We start from the raw sequence: 15,177 nt of genomic DNA, 5'->3' as shown, positions 1-15,177 counted from the left end.
TTTAAACAAATAAAACTAATTATAAAACACATACAAACATTTACAATAATGCTGTATAATGATATTATAAAACTAGAATAAAGTCTGAGAGGCATAGAATTTCAGATGGCTTCCCAACCAAATTAAAAAGTAAGATGTTAAATATATTTTGGATTTTATTATTTGAAATAATATTTTATTATATTTATTAGTCTTCATAGAATCATTGTAGAATTTTGAAAATTATTTTTGCATTTAAAATGAAATTTGGTCATCAATAATCATAAGAATAAGCCAAAAATATTGGAGCATATGTCTCTTACCTTTTCTCAAAGTTGTTTCAAATCTGATATTTGAAAAAAAAACATTTAAGTGAGGCTGTAATTTAGGTGTAACATTGTAAATGACAAAAATCACTGGACATCGTCAATAAAGCTCTCTATTGGGCTCTTTGAATTGCTCTTCATTACCAGAATTGTGATCACTGTGGTTTAGAACACAAGTTAAAAATGTTTATGAAGTTAAATTTATTTATTTATTTTTTGTTTGTTTTTAGAGACAGGGTTTCTCTGTGTAGTTTTGGTGCCTGTCCTGGATCTCGCTCTGTAGACCAGGCTGGCCTCGAACTCATAGAGATCCACCTGGCTTTGCCTCCCCAGTGCTGGGATTAAAGGCGTGTGCCACCACCACTTGGCAGAGTTAAAATGATAAGATTATCATTTATGAATTAAAACCAAGCTGGGTGTAATTCCCCATGATTCAGTGTTCTCCTTTTAGTTGACAGACATAAAAGATTATAAAACCAGAAACTCATAATGATCAAATTGTCTCTTTTTTTTTTAAATTCAAGCTATTACATGTAAGTGGCAAGTCTAATCAATGTCATTCTTCTCTTGTCTAGTAAATATTTTGTTGATTTAAATTCACTTAAAGGCATCATGCAAACATTCTCCAAATATTGTAACTGACTGAACCTTCAGCAAGGGGAATGAGGCTGGTGCATTTTAAGAAAAACTTTGTGAATAATTGAATAACTCTAGGTATTGAGGACTATTTTCCCAACTGTTCAAAGTGATAATTCTAGGCACATTCATCACAGTTTGGGATGAACACTCACCCTTCTTTCTGAAAGTCTTAGTGCCAAATTTTTCTTGCCACTTGCAGAATCACAAATGCTAATGTTTGCAATCACAGGTACTCAGCATCCTACTATATTCAGTGATAAAGGTCAAGACCTAGTCCTCAGTCTCAGCTTTTTGAAGCTGGTTTAATCACAGCTCAGCATCCCTAAGGGCTTCTTTAGCTCTAAGGTAGCACATACACTCACCTTTCATACTCACTCAAGTGGTCCCTATTGTATTCTTCAGATGGTTTTCCCTGAGTTTATAATCCCAGCTACCAAATTACAAGAGATCACACTCTCCAAGGATTTTCAGTTCTCAGGGAGCAGACTGTTGAAAAGAGAAGTAGCTGTCTTTCCATTTCCCAGTAGGCTATTTTTTTCCTTTTTAAATAATAATCATTTGTATTATTTAAGTTATAATGTAATTGGTTCATTTATTCTTTCCTTTTCCTCACTCTAACCTCTCTTAAGCAGCCCCTTGCTGTTTCTCAAACACATGGCCTCTTTATTTCACAGAATTTATTTTTATAGTTTGAAAATTTCCTATGTGCATATGATATGAAGAAATCCATCCCCATTTCCTCCTATTATTAAACTCATTTTAACCTTACAAATTTATGCATTCTTTCTCATTTTAAGTTTTTTTTTAATTCCTAGATTATTTCTGAAAGGTGAAAATTCATACAATATGACAACTAGTAGATCGTTATGAACACTGAAGTAATTGAAAGGACATACTACAGTTCACTGATAATGACAACTGATAGGATAGGAAGACATTTCTTCAGAATGGCCTAATTCAGAGTCCAGAGTCCATGCTGAGGTCAGGCTACTTGCACAGGAATGTGACTCCATCCATGATAGGAATTTTCTTTTGGCATTCCACATGGCTATTCAATGGTCTGTGAGACTCATCTGGGTCCTGACAAAGACCAGACGAGCTCTGCTATGTATTATGTTATAATTTTATTTTAAAATTTTAACGTATTTTCTTTAAAATATAATTGCATCACTTCCCCCCTTCTATTTCCTCTTTCTGTTAATCCCTGGTGTCCCTTCCACTTTTACTTTCCAAAACTATGCATTCTTTCTCATTTTATTTTTTGAATTTAAATCTAAATGTACAATAGTGGCATTCACATGCTGACAACAACCAATAATTTTCTGCTTGTGCTTAAGGGAAACTCAACGGGAAAGAAATAATTACTGATACTAGAACCTAGCTGACATCTTGAGGATAGCAAATTTGTGGATCTTGGTATAGAGTCCATTAATGTCACTCTACTAGAGCAGCATAATTCCTACTACATTCTAAATCTTATTCTTTTTTTTTTTTTTTTTTTGGTTTTTCGAGACAGGGTTTCTCTGTGTAGCTTTGCGCCTTTCCTGGGACTCACTTGGTAGCCCAGGCTGGCCTCGAACTCACAGAGATCAGCGTGGCTCTGCCTCCCGAGTGCTGGAATTAAAGGCGTGCGCCACCACCGCCCGGCTAAATCTTATTCTTATACACACAGGTATGTGTATTTATCACCCACCACCAAGAAACTCCTCTTTAAAGCAAACTGAGACCATCTCGTAAAACCACACCAGACACAATACAAAGATATACAGATCCTGGGTGCTCAGTCCCAATATATAAATCTACATCACAGCTCCTATATCTATGGCTCAGGGAACAAAGCAGAAGAGGAGGCAGAATGATTATAAGCACCAGAACACTAGGAAGTCTTGGGGGCAACATACTTTTCCAGAAATAGTAGCATAAGCAAAGTCAGAAAAAATGGCAATATCAGTAGAAATGTTAATGCAGAATTGGGGAAATCTCACAGAGTCCCACCTCTAGAGAAATAACTGTAGATAACAAATGACTGCTGGAGGGAGGAAGAATATCATCTTCCAGGTATCATCTCCTAATTGGTTATCCAATATAAAGTGATCAGCCCTGAAACCACATACTCACAAATAAAAAGTCAGACTCAGAAGGTTATAGTTATACATATTTGTATATGTGTGTGAGAGGCAATAATAATAAAAAGGGGGAAATATTTCTATCATCAGAAACTTGTAAATTACAGGCAAATATTTACACACATTCAGTATATGTACTAACAACCAAACTATGATCAATCAGGTTGATGAGTCTTAAAAATTTGCATTTCCTCATCCCTCTGCCAGGGGCCCCTCCAACAGAACAAGCTACACAACTGTCTCCCACATGCAGAGGGCCTAGTCTGGTCCCATGGAGGCTCCACATCTGTCGGTCTCGAGCTCATAAGTTCCCACAAGCTTGGTTCAGTTTTCTCTCTAGATTTCCCCATCATGATCTTGACCACCTTTGCTCATACAATCCCTTCTCCCTTTCTGACTGGAGTTCTGGAGTTCTGCATCTGCTTCCATCAGTTACTAGATAAAGGCTCCATCCCTAGTGCTAATGTTGTGAACAGCCGAGAGTCTTTCATGAGTTTGGACCAAGGTGCCCCACAGCTGGTGAGATGCACTATTCGGGAAAGGCAGAAGTCACCATGGCACTGTGAAAAGTTATTTACAAGGCAGACCGACATCCACGTGAACTTTTATTATTAAAGAGAGACAGACAGAAACAGAGAGAGAGAGAGAGAGAGAGAGAGAGAGAGGGAGGGAGGGAGGGAGGGAGGGAGGGAGGGAGGGAGGGAGGGAGGGAGGGAGGTGCTTGTTGCCTCTGGTGAGAGGGAAGAGAGAGAGAGAGTGAAGCAGAAGGAGTTTTATACTTAAAGGGGACTTTACATAAGATGATGTCAGGATGCTGGATGGGTACCCAAGGGGCAGGTCAGAATAATAACACCTGGTGCACGAGCTGACTTTTTGGAACCCATTCCCTATGGTAGGATACCTTGCTCAGCTTTGATGCAGAGGGAAGGGGCTTCGTCCTGCCTCACCTGAATGTACCAGGCTTTTTTAACTCCCCATGGGCAGCATTACCCTTTTTGAGGAGTGCATGGGGGTTAAGGGGCAGGGAGAGCAAGAGGAGGGGTTAGAGGAGGGTCTGTGGTAGGTATGTAAAATGAAAAAGAAAATTTAAATAAAAACTGCATTTCCTACAATCATCTAGCCATTGCTATTCCTTGACAAGCCACATTATAATGAACAGGTTTGAACAAGCCAGAACACATCCTGAACAATTATATCTTACTTATATTAGGACTAGAGAATTTAAAATAATAAACAGTTGTTCCGTTGAACAAAGTTTTGATTTTCTTACTATGTATAAGTCTTTGATAGCTGTACTTCATTAAAAACCCTATTCTAGTCGGGCGGTGGTGGCGCACGCCTTTAATCCCAGCACTCGGGAGGCAGAGGCAGGCGGATCTCTGTGAGTTCGAGGCCAGCCTGGGCTACCAAGTGAGCTCCAGGAAAGGCGCAAAACTACACAGAGAAACCCTGTCTCGAAAAACCAAAAAAAAAAAAAAAAAAAAAAAAAAACTATTCTATTTTATGACTTTTAGTTATGTTGACAACTCTGTCCACAAAATCACCATTTTCCTTCCTAAGCCACTAAAGAAGGTTTATTCATAGACATACATCTATTTATCTGTAAGACTTATCAAAGTTTTGTTGTATTTTATTAATCATGAAGTTTTTGGGTTTTTTTCCGAGTCATGATGTTATGGTTGGAGAATGATGTAATACTTAACTATGGGAGCTGATTGTTAATCTAAATGCTCTTTTCCAGAGATAAAGGTAAAAACAATGGTTATGGTGGTACAAACAAGCAAAAAATATGCACATATCTGTAACCCTGATTTCGCTACCTAAGTGAGAAAGATAGAAAAATAATAAGATAGACAACAAACTGGCCATGAGTGCACTTCACTTAATATGATGCTGTCCAGATCCATCCCTTTTCATGGTAATCTCATAATTTTGTCATTTGCACAGTTGAATAAAATACTATTGCCTTTGGATATATGTTCAGGAGTTTGGATCTTACCAAAGTTATAATTTTAAATATTTGAGAAACCTCCAAATGAATTTCCATAATAGATGAACTAGCTTCCATTCCTACCAGTGGTGAATAAAAGTTCCTCTTTGCCACACCTTTTAAAGTATCTGTTGATTCTCTTCTTTTTAAGACTTATTTATTTATTTATATGTGTGTATTTTTCTTATGTATATGTATGATATCTACACTCAATCTTGATGCACAAAAAGACCAGAAGATGGTTTTGAATCCTTTAGAACTAGAGTTACAGACAGTTGTTAGAGCCATAAGCAATCAAAATGGGCAAATTATTAAATGGCACCTGTATGATACAGACAAAACATATCCTTAGTCAATCAAACTGATTGATCAGGAATATACCAAGCTGTAAGAGTTGTGCTTGTTGTAGTCTTTGAATCTGCCCATAGTTGACTAAATGAAGAGGAAACTTACAACGAAGAATATAAACAAACTAGAGATAGTCAGGTTATTGACAAATATGTTAAATGTAGAAAAATAGATAGTCAGCACTTTGTTGAAAGATTTCTCAGGGCAAGACAGCTTCAGAAAAGGATGGTGATCTCTGAAAAAATAATGGTTGATCACAACAAATGTTCATAAAGGAATTCTAAGTATGTACACCATATGATCTAATGTGTAATCATACCAATACATAAACTCTTAAAGTCAAGTAAATCAAATGGGACATAAAGATGTCAGAAAGCAAGGGGTCACACATGTTAACATAGTATATAGTATATATCATTTCACTTTATTGATTTTTGATAATGAAGATTAGAAATATTTTGCTTATTGGTTGTATCAAGTTAAATAGAAAAATTACATAGAAATACAAAAGCATAGAATTATTCAATCATTGTATTATTAAAACTTTTTCCTTAAAACTTAAAATTCTTTTTACTTAATTATTAATATCTCCTCAGGTATAGTTATTGCAATACAATTCAAAAAATGTTGACACAGGTGAATTCTAGAGCTCTATAACATAGAAAAGTGTTGTACATATTTCCAAATTTTTTCTCAAGACAGAGTTTCTCTGTGTAGCCTTGGCTGTCCTGGAACTCACCCTGTAGAGGTGACTGGCTTTGAACTAACAGAGATCCACCTGCCTCTGCCTCACAAGTACTGGGATTAAAGGCATTTGCCACCATTGCCCAGGTAGATATTCACAAATCTTAAAAAATTAATCTAAACAATGACATATCTAAAGTGATCAAAGGCCTGTTTTTATTTACAATAAAATATGCAATCATTTCATCAATGTACTCTTCTGTCTAGAATTTTCTTCAGAGCAGATTTGACATCCTGATTTCTCAGGCTGTAAATCAATGGGTTCAGCATGGGAACAACGGTAGTATAAAACACAGATGACACATTCCCTTGTTCCACTGAGTTTAATGATGATGGCTGAAAGTACAGGAATGCAGCAGAACCAAAGAAGATAACAACAGCAGAGATGTGGGAGCTGCAGGTGCTGAAGGCCTTGGATCTTCCCCCAGATTGAATGTGCAGGATGCTGACAATGATGAAGATGTAAGAGCTAAGGATGGTCACAGCTGGTACAACAATATTAAATGCACTGAAGGACAGTGCTAGTACTTCATTGATAAAAGTACGAGAACAAGAGAGCTCCAGTAATGGGAAAAGATCACAGAAGTAATGGTTACTTATATTAGACTTATAGAAAAGCACTCTCAGCAGCATGACAGTGTGAGCTGTGGCACTTAGTAAGCCCACACCATATACCCCAGAAACCATCCACAAACAGACGTGATAGGACATGGTTACATTGTAAAGTAAAGGGTTAGAGATAGCCACATAGTGGTCATATGCCATTGCAGCCAACATGTGACATTCTGCAACAGCAAAAACACAGAAGAAATAGAACTGAGCTATGCATTCTGGGTAGGGGATGACATTCTTCTCAGTCACAAAGTTCACCAGCATTTTGGGAGTAATGACAGTGGACTGACAGCAGTCAATAAAGGACAGACTGCTGAGTAAATAATACATGGGTGTGTGCAGCTGAGAACTAAACAGAATCAAGATGATCATGCCCAGGTTTCCTACAACTGTAAACAAATAGACACCTAGGAAGATGAGGAATAGGGGCAACTGGAGCTCTGGTTTCTCAGTTAACCCAGCAAGGATGAACTCAGTCACAGCAGTATTATTTAATTCTTCCATTCTCTTTTTGAAATTGTATGTGAAAAGAAAATTTTATATAGAAGAAAATTTTGAGTGTCCATTCTCTTATCACTCAATGAATTTTGAATCAGAATTCAAATATTTTCAGATATTTCAAATCTTCTGCCATCTTCTTTTCTATATAAGCAATCAGAGATTTTGCAATCCTGTAGAAAGGAGACATGGAAAGAAATAATTACACAGATCTTTACATACAAGTCAGTTGTGTCATAATAATTATTTTTAATGGTACTCATTTCCTACCACATTCAAACCATTCTAGCAAATTGAGTGTTTCAAGAATTTCTCATTTTATATTTATAGTCTTTCTCTTTTGATGAAAAGTTTTAGTTATGGTAATATAAACACCTTATCCACAAGAGAACCATAGACATAACTGCAGTTAATGGTGATATAATTGAAAAAATTTATACTAAAAAAATATAAACAATGAAATTTTCTTCCAGTTCACAATATCTACCACAACTTTAGATACTTAGCTAGGGAAATCAAACCCCCAAAATGAACTAAAAACTCAATAGATTATAAGTCAAGAAGATAAAACATCTACTAGTATGTAACTTCCATCAAGCATATAGGAAAATAAAGACTTGGTTGAAGAAAACTGTTAAATGCAGTTAACAATATGTCAGAGTAATGTTAGAAAACAGAAATCACATGAGAGTTGAAGATGGTGTAAGATACTCACCAACAGACTCAGGTGAGATATCTTATAATTCTTTGATTGACCTTTGTTTTTCTTTGACCTAGCAGTTGTGGTTGACCATACTCCACAAAGGACAGCTGTCCCCCCCCAATTGGGGTCAATTCTAAATCATAGGGAGAAGCTTCATAATGAATACAGGTTGACATTGTTCTCTTGTGATTATTTAAAGCAGTTGCTTATATGGTTACATGAGATTTCTTATTTTCTCAACTACTTTTATTGCAAGAAGATCTCATTCCTAATTTAATGCTTCTCTACAATAGTACACCTATATTATAAATGTTGAGAAACATATCTTGTGACAGAATGTATCTTCCAAATTAGGATTGTTGGAAACATAACACCAAAGACTGCCTACTGAAGATGTACAATTATAGTGAGAATGGGTTATGTGGCAAACTAATCAAAGCTGTCATGAGAACTGGTTATTTGCCACAGGTGTGGGATCCTAACATGGGGCTGAGTTTGGTGTTTTCTTTATATCTTTCATTTGAACTTTCTTGTTCCTTCAGCCTTTACTGTATCACTATTCCACAGAAGGAACTTCCCTTGAGTGAGCTTTTGGTCTTCAGCTTCTCAGCCTTCAGAAACTTATGACAAAATAAATACAATCCTGATCACTACATATTACCTTCCTATAGTATTCTGTTACTAAGTTACACTAAAAAGAACACACTAAGACACATGACCTTCTATATCTTTGAGCCTGTGTTCATTGGCTTGTTTTACTATGATTCTTGTCGTTTGCAAAGATGCTCCAAGAAATATCAGTCTCCATCACAAAAGTTCAATAATATGTTACTGAATCATGTTAGATCTAACCATGCCTGTAGACTTTGACCAATTTGGTTTGGTTCACTTTTCTGCATCCCAGTTCTAGCAAACATTCTAAATTCCATTGCCTTCTGTTGAGCTCTGCTTGTGTCCCCTGAGTGTTTGTATGCTTTTGTCCTTGGTCAAGACTTCCTGAATACCTTCTTTGAATTGGTCATCTTAAGCTCCCATTATTGGATGCATTTTAAATATTAATAAATCATAAGCAAAATACCAAAAATATTAATGATGAAAAATTATTTTTAGTACCACTAAACTGAAATGCAAAGAACCACATATTTATAACATATATGCTTATATAGGTTTATATTTTGTAAATGTTCATGTCAATTCTGTCTTGAAACAGCATTATATCAATAATTTGGATGTTAGAAAATAAAAAATTGCTATGTAATTTATTAGAAATAGTAATGAATAGTTATGTGCTGATAATTATTTGAGTAAATATTGTTAGGATATTAATGTGGACCTATATTAAAACAAATTTAAAAATGTTAAGCATACAGTTTCCTGCCTTCTGATCTCCAGGGAAGCTTCATTTGTCATAATACATGAAAAAAATCACACAAAGTGTGTGTGTGTGTGTGTGTGTGTGTCTTTGTGTGTGTATTAGACATTAGTAAGTACATGCAAAAAAGCCAATAGTATATATAGTGATCCAGATTGAATATGTCCCTTACAAAGTCACATGCTCAGTTCTTGGTTCTCAGATGCTGTGTGTCTTTTGGAGGATGGTGGAAACTGTATGAAGTGGGGCCCAGCTAGAAAAGGCAGGGCACCATTACCATTCTTCTTTCCCTCTAAAACCAAACATTGTGTTCTGTCTAGAAACAATGAAGGGAGCTTAATATGCTGAAGTCTCTGATATCATGATCCAATATAAAGGATTCCTCTCAGATCTATTCAGGTGGATGTTGTAGTCATGATGAAAAATTCTAAAACAGAAATAAGTACCAGGCACAGGTTTATTGCAGTAATTGTTGTGATTACAGGAACAGGTGACTCTCATACCTCTGAAAGTGGGTTGTAGAAACAATTGATAGGGGTTGCAGATGTAGACTAGAGGAGACATGGAATGCTATATGTAGAGCTTAGTAGGCAATTATTGTATGTGCTTATAGTACCAGAATGACAATAGAAAAAAAAAGATAGTAATTGTTGTACTGAAACTTCTGATGCAAATGAAATTCTGTTGAGAATCTAACAACAAGACACTCTTTTTACATTCATTTGACTTCAATTTGTTCCTGTCCTTATATTTTGGAGAGACTGGATATAAGGATGATGGGATGCTTCAAGATATAATGGAAGACTAGAAGCTGCCTTTGCATGATGCAGTAAAGAGCAGGTCAAAAGAAACAGTCTGCATTCCAAAGATAGACAAAAGACAATAAACATGGGGAGTTTACAAAGGAATTCATAGGATGGTGGAAAATGTGTAAAAATAGAACAATGTCAGTGGCAAAAGAGGTATAACAAGGTGAGGCTGCTTTAGAAAATTCTCTAGTTACATCTGTTCCAGTTACTGACACCCTCTCTGGTTGGCCACACCTTGTAGACCTGACAAAAGGACTGAGGCTGTTACTGCTGGTATTGTCCTGAATAGCTACTGGCATCCTAGCCTAGGGTATTGCTTAAGCTCTAAGATAACATATAAAAGAGATATAAGGATCCATTAAAATGAAAGAATATAAGAAAATGAGAACATAAAAAAACAAAAAAGAAAACAACAATAAAACACAGTGTTGAAATTTCAACTTACCCCAGTCAGAATAAAATCAAGAATGTAAAACACAGTGAATTTTGAGAGTATGCGATGAAAGGGTAACCCTCATTCACTGTTCATGGAATTGCAAACTGGCACAGCCGCTGTGTAAGTCAGTGTGGTGAATTCTAATTGTTGTGAATAGCTGCTAACACACTGGCCTATAGTGTCCGTAATAGCAGGTAAGTAAATAAAGAAGTTAATAATTTTCTATTTGACACTGAAATACCACTCTTTGTCCAAAGGACTTCACATTCTACACCACAATTTACTGTTCAGCTATGTTGATTGCATCTCTGATCTCAATAGCTAGGAAATGGAAATAACCTAAATGATCTTCAACTGATGAATAAATAAGAAAACATAACATACATGCAGAGTAGAATTACATTTATTTGTAAAGAAATTTAGATCTAGAAAATTGCATGTAAATAGAGGGAACTAGAAAATATTGAGTGAATTAACTAAGAATCAGAAAGACAAACACCAAATGTCCTCTGTTGCTGTTGATACCTAGATTCAAATCTTTGCGTTGGAGCATATAATCTAGAGTTATTGTGTAAACCAGAAAAATAAAAAAGGATGATAAAGTGGGCATCTACTCTAGAGAGGGGACTAGCAGGTGACAGGTGATATGAAGGGGGAATAGAATAACCTGGGGCACTGTAACTGGGGAGAGGGAAAGGAAAGCAGGAGAAAAGGACAAATACCAATAAGAATGTTTAAAAAAGCCCCAGGGATTCAGATTATTTATGTCTACATAAACACACACACACACACACACACACACACACAACCACAAACCTACCAAAATATTATATGTTATTGCTATTGCCCTTTGTTATTTTCCAGAAATTGAAGGTAAGTCTCTTTTGCTGAAGACAACACAGGATTCTGACATGGGAGTTGAATAAATGAGCTGGATTGGACCTAGAAGCCTACTTCCTGAAGACTACCTTTCATAGTATGGAAAAGTGCTATCCAAGTTGCCAGGGAGTAAAACAATTAATAGTTCTATCCAGCTGTGACACCTGTGGAACACAATAATAACTAGCAAGGCAAGCTGTCCCTAAAGGTGAAACAGTAGCATTTACATCATGATGGTATTTAAATACTATCAAATTAATCTTAGGGCCTCAAAAGGAGGAAATTCATGACTGATTCTGTAAATGTAGCAAATTATGAGTTATTGATGAGGTCATGGAACCTAAAGGAGAATCTACCAGTGACCCTTTCTCAAACTAGTATAATCTCTAACTGAATATCTATATTGATCATTTCACCCACAGATATGTGTGACTCTTTTGACAGTAGATAGAAACCATTTTATACATCCATACCTGGTCAAAATAGAGGGAACCGCTGAAGATGGGGTGAAGAGCTCCAATTCATCCATCTTTGATTCCACTCCTCCACTTTAGGAAAAGGGAATATTTTGAAATAGTAGATAAGAATATTCTAAGAGCCAGAGTACAAGGAAGTTTGTAGGGAAATGGTATCTTCTATGTGGGACAGGAAAGTGGCACTGTGTAATCTCAACAATATGGTTTCCTAAACAAGAGACTAAATTGATACCTGTTGATATATCAAGGTGGCAGGGGAAATTTTGAACACTGTACTCCTAAATGAAGCAATATCTGAGTGCTGGAAACAGAATTAGTCTTTCTATGTCTAAGCTTTCCTATATATAATCCTCATACATATCCAAGTAATATATCTATTATTTCATGTGTATATATAGATATTGGAGGGAGATGAGGCAATGATGTAATTTCAGAGCTTACATATAAAATTTTCAAAAATGAATTTTAAAAAGTATCACCTTTGTTGAAATTAAGAATGAAATTTATCATTTTTAAAGTAGTGTTTATCAAATATGAAGAAATATAAATATGTTATGATGGGTTAACAATTATGGACATATGTGTCCATATCATAATTACTGTTGGTATATATTGTTGATTCTATGAAACATATGATATAAAATGTGAATAGAAAATTGAATTTTAAATTATAATTGTTATAATTATAACATGGACAAATAGATGAAAATAAAGAGTATCAACTCAAACTCTATTTGTGGATCAATGCTATAATAAATAAAACTCATATTACTTTCTGCTTACATGTATATTTTTCTTTCAAGTATTTTCTTCAAGGCCACACTGACATCTTTATTCCTCAGGCTGTAGATCAAGGGGTTCAGCATAGGTACAACAATGGTATAAAACACAGAGGACACTTTCCCTTGGTCCATGGAGTTGACTGATGATGGCTGCAGATACATGAATGCTAAAGACCCAAAGAAGATAACAACAGCCAAGATGTGAGAACTGCAGGTACTGAAGGCTTTGGACCTGCCTTCTGTGGAGCGAATGCGGAGGATGCTGGCAATAATGAAGATGTAGGAAGTAATAATGATAAGGATTGGTACAAAGATGTTTAACGTACCAAAAAATAGAATTAATAATTCATTGATATAGGTGCTAGAGCATGCAAGCTTCAAGAGGGGAGGAAGATCACAGAAATAATGATTGATGACATCTAATTTGCAGAATGAAATCCTAATCATGAAGCCTGTGTGAACTGATGCACCGAACACACTAAAAATATACACTCCTGTAATCAGAGAAGTGTAAATCTGATAGGACATGGTTACACTGTAAAGCAGGGGGTTACAGATGGCAACATAGCGGTCATATGCCATTGCAGCTAATGTGTAACACTCTGCAATGCCAAAAGTGATAAAGAAATAGAGCTGAGCCATGCATCCAGAGTAGGAGATGGGGTTCTTCTCTGTCACAAAGCTCACCAGCAGTTTAGGGGTAACAACTGTGGACTGACAGAAGTCAATGAAGGACAGACTGCTGAGAAAATAGTACATGGGGTTGTGCAAGTGGGAACTGAGCACAATCAGTGTGACCATACCCAGATTCCCCACCACAGTTATCACATAGATTCCTAGGAAGAGGAGGAAGAGGGGTATCTGTAGTTCTTGCTTTTCTGAGAGCCCAGCCAAGAAGAACTCAGTCACTGTGCAGTAATTTCCTGCTGCCATGTTTTATCCAGATCCTGGGGGAGTAAAAGAAGTGCAAGTTTGTCAGAGTGACATTATTTTCCTTTTCCATGTACATAAAGTCCCCATAAGAATTTTTTGCTGTAGAATACCCTTTCTCTATGTGCAATTTCCTTAACCGGATCCACCTATGCAAATAAAATATACCTTTTATCATTAATTTTAAAGCTATCCTTAAAAACTTAAGAATGTATTTCATATGAAATACTGTCACTAAATGCAAGCTTTGAAAATGACTCTACATAAAGATTTAGAGTGAGTATCAATGAGGAAAATTGTCTGACAGTCTTGAGGGAGCAAGCTCTCCCTAAAATTAGTGTATTACTATCCAAAATATAATTATCCAAGTGATCTACAGAGCTTTTATTTTCACACATTTCTATTTTTTTCTAATTGTTAATGTACATAAAGTCATTAAACTTCCAGAGGTGGAAATAAAATGACCTCTGGAGTAACCATTGTATTAGGTTCTGGATGCATGGTGCTGCTAGGAAGGGGTTTCTGGTTTGCGAACCAGGTTTGGGGAGAATTAGTCAATCAGTAATGGTGAAATAGTGAGGCCATGAAGACTGAGTGCCAATACTCACTCCCAATCATGTACCAATGACACCTTTGCCAATGAGATCTATTTTTGTTCTTTGTTACTAACTATGTAAGAATTTTTACTGGCACTTTATCATTCAGGAATTCAGAAATATGATTTTTGCATTGTTAGTTCATATTGACATCCTCTCAATTGAAAAAAAAATGGCTACTTCTACTCATTAAAACTAGTTACACAGACCAAGCTCAGTTCTTGTTTCCCCAATTTATATATTGTGAACTAATAAGAATTGCAATGCAGAAACACTTAAATTGAAGGAAAATATAATTGTTATTCTCTGTCCTACTGAATTGTGGAAAATTAATCACTGTCTGCACAAAGTAAATCCTTAACTGTGTTAGAGTTTAGTCATTGAAAGATCAGCAGTTAGAAATGTTTTTAAAATGTAAACATTTGTATCTTGCATAGAAAACTATTGTTATCTCAAGAAAGTTAACAGGATTAAGAGACAGAGTAATACAGAAAGTCTTGAAGAAAATACTGAGGAAATCTTGGCAGCCCTGCAAGACTTCAACTTAAAGATTTCTTACAAACTCACACACAAATCAGAAAAGGACAAAACATACAATGATGCTAATCAGAAAATGGGAGGGACCAGAAAGAAGAAAGAACGTAATAGCTAAAAAAAATAAGAATATCTGTGAAAAACTCTCTTCTTGGAATGACACAAGGCAATGTGATCATTATTTCACAACAGCAGTGGTTTGCCACTATGGCCCACATGAGACTGAGCCTGTAAATATTTCATTACAGATTTGTGGTGTGTATGTGTTGGTGTGTGGTGGGGGACAGTCTGATGCATCCATTCATTGAGCTACTCATAGATTCCGGAATGGGGAAGACATCATCCTCAGTTTAGTACTAACTAACAAGCCCTCCATATCCAATGTATAGTTGTAAACT

The 15,177-nt window shown here is 35.9% G+C and overlaps 2 protein-coding genes across 2 annotated transcripts; both read right to left on the bottom strand.

Moving 5' to 3' along the window:
• Positions 1-392: 392 nt before the first annotated feature.
• Positions 393-7,268, bottom strand: LOC114691223 (olfactory receptor 150-like). Its single transcript, XM_028866489.1, has 3 exons — positions 6,348-7,268; positions 6,230-6,269; positions 393-463 (listed from the first exon to the last, which is right to left on the bottom strand). The coding sequence occupies exons 1-3, from the start codon at positions 7,266-7,268 to the stop codon at positions 393-395; spliced, it is 1,032 nt and encodes a 343-aa protein (XP_028722322.1).
• A 5,448-nt stretch (positions 7,269-12,716) lies between these two features.
• On the bottom strand, positions 12,717-13,652 carry LOC114691251 (olfactory receptor 1537-like). Its single transcript, XM_028866513.1, has one exon. It carries the CDS (start codon positions 13,650-13,652, stop codon positions 12,717-12,719), a length of 936 nt encoding a protein of 311 aa, XP_028722346.1.
• Positions 13,653-15,177: the final 1,525 nt, after the last annotated feature.

This window comes from Peromyscus leucopus, chromosome 7, assembly GCF_004664715.2.
Source record: "Peromyscus leucopus breed LL Stock chromosome 7, UCI_PerLeu_2.1, whole genome shotgun sequence".
Taxonomy (NCBI): domain Eukaryota; kingdom Metazoa; phylum Chordata; class Mammalia; order Rodentia; family Cricetidae; genus Peromyscus; species Peromyscus leucopus.
This window is presented reverse-complemented; position numbering and strand designations above follow the sequence as displayed.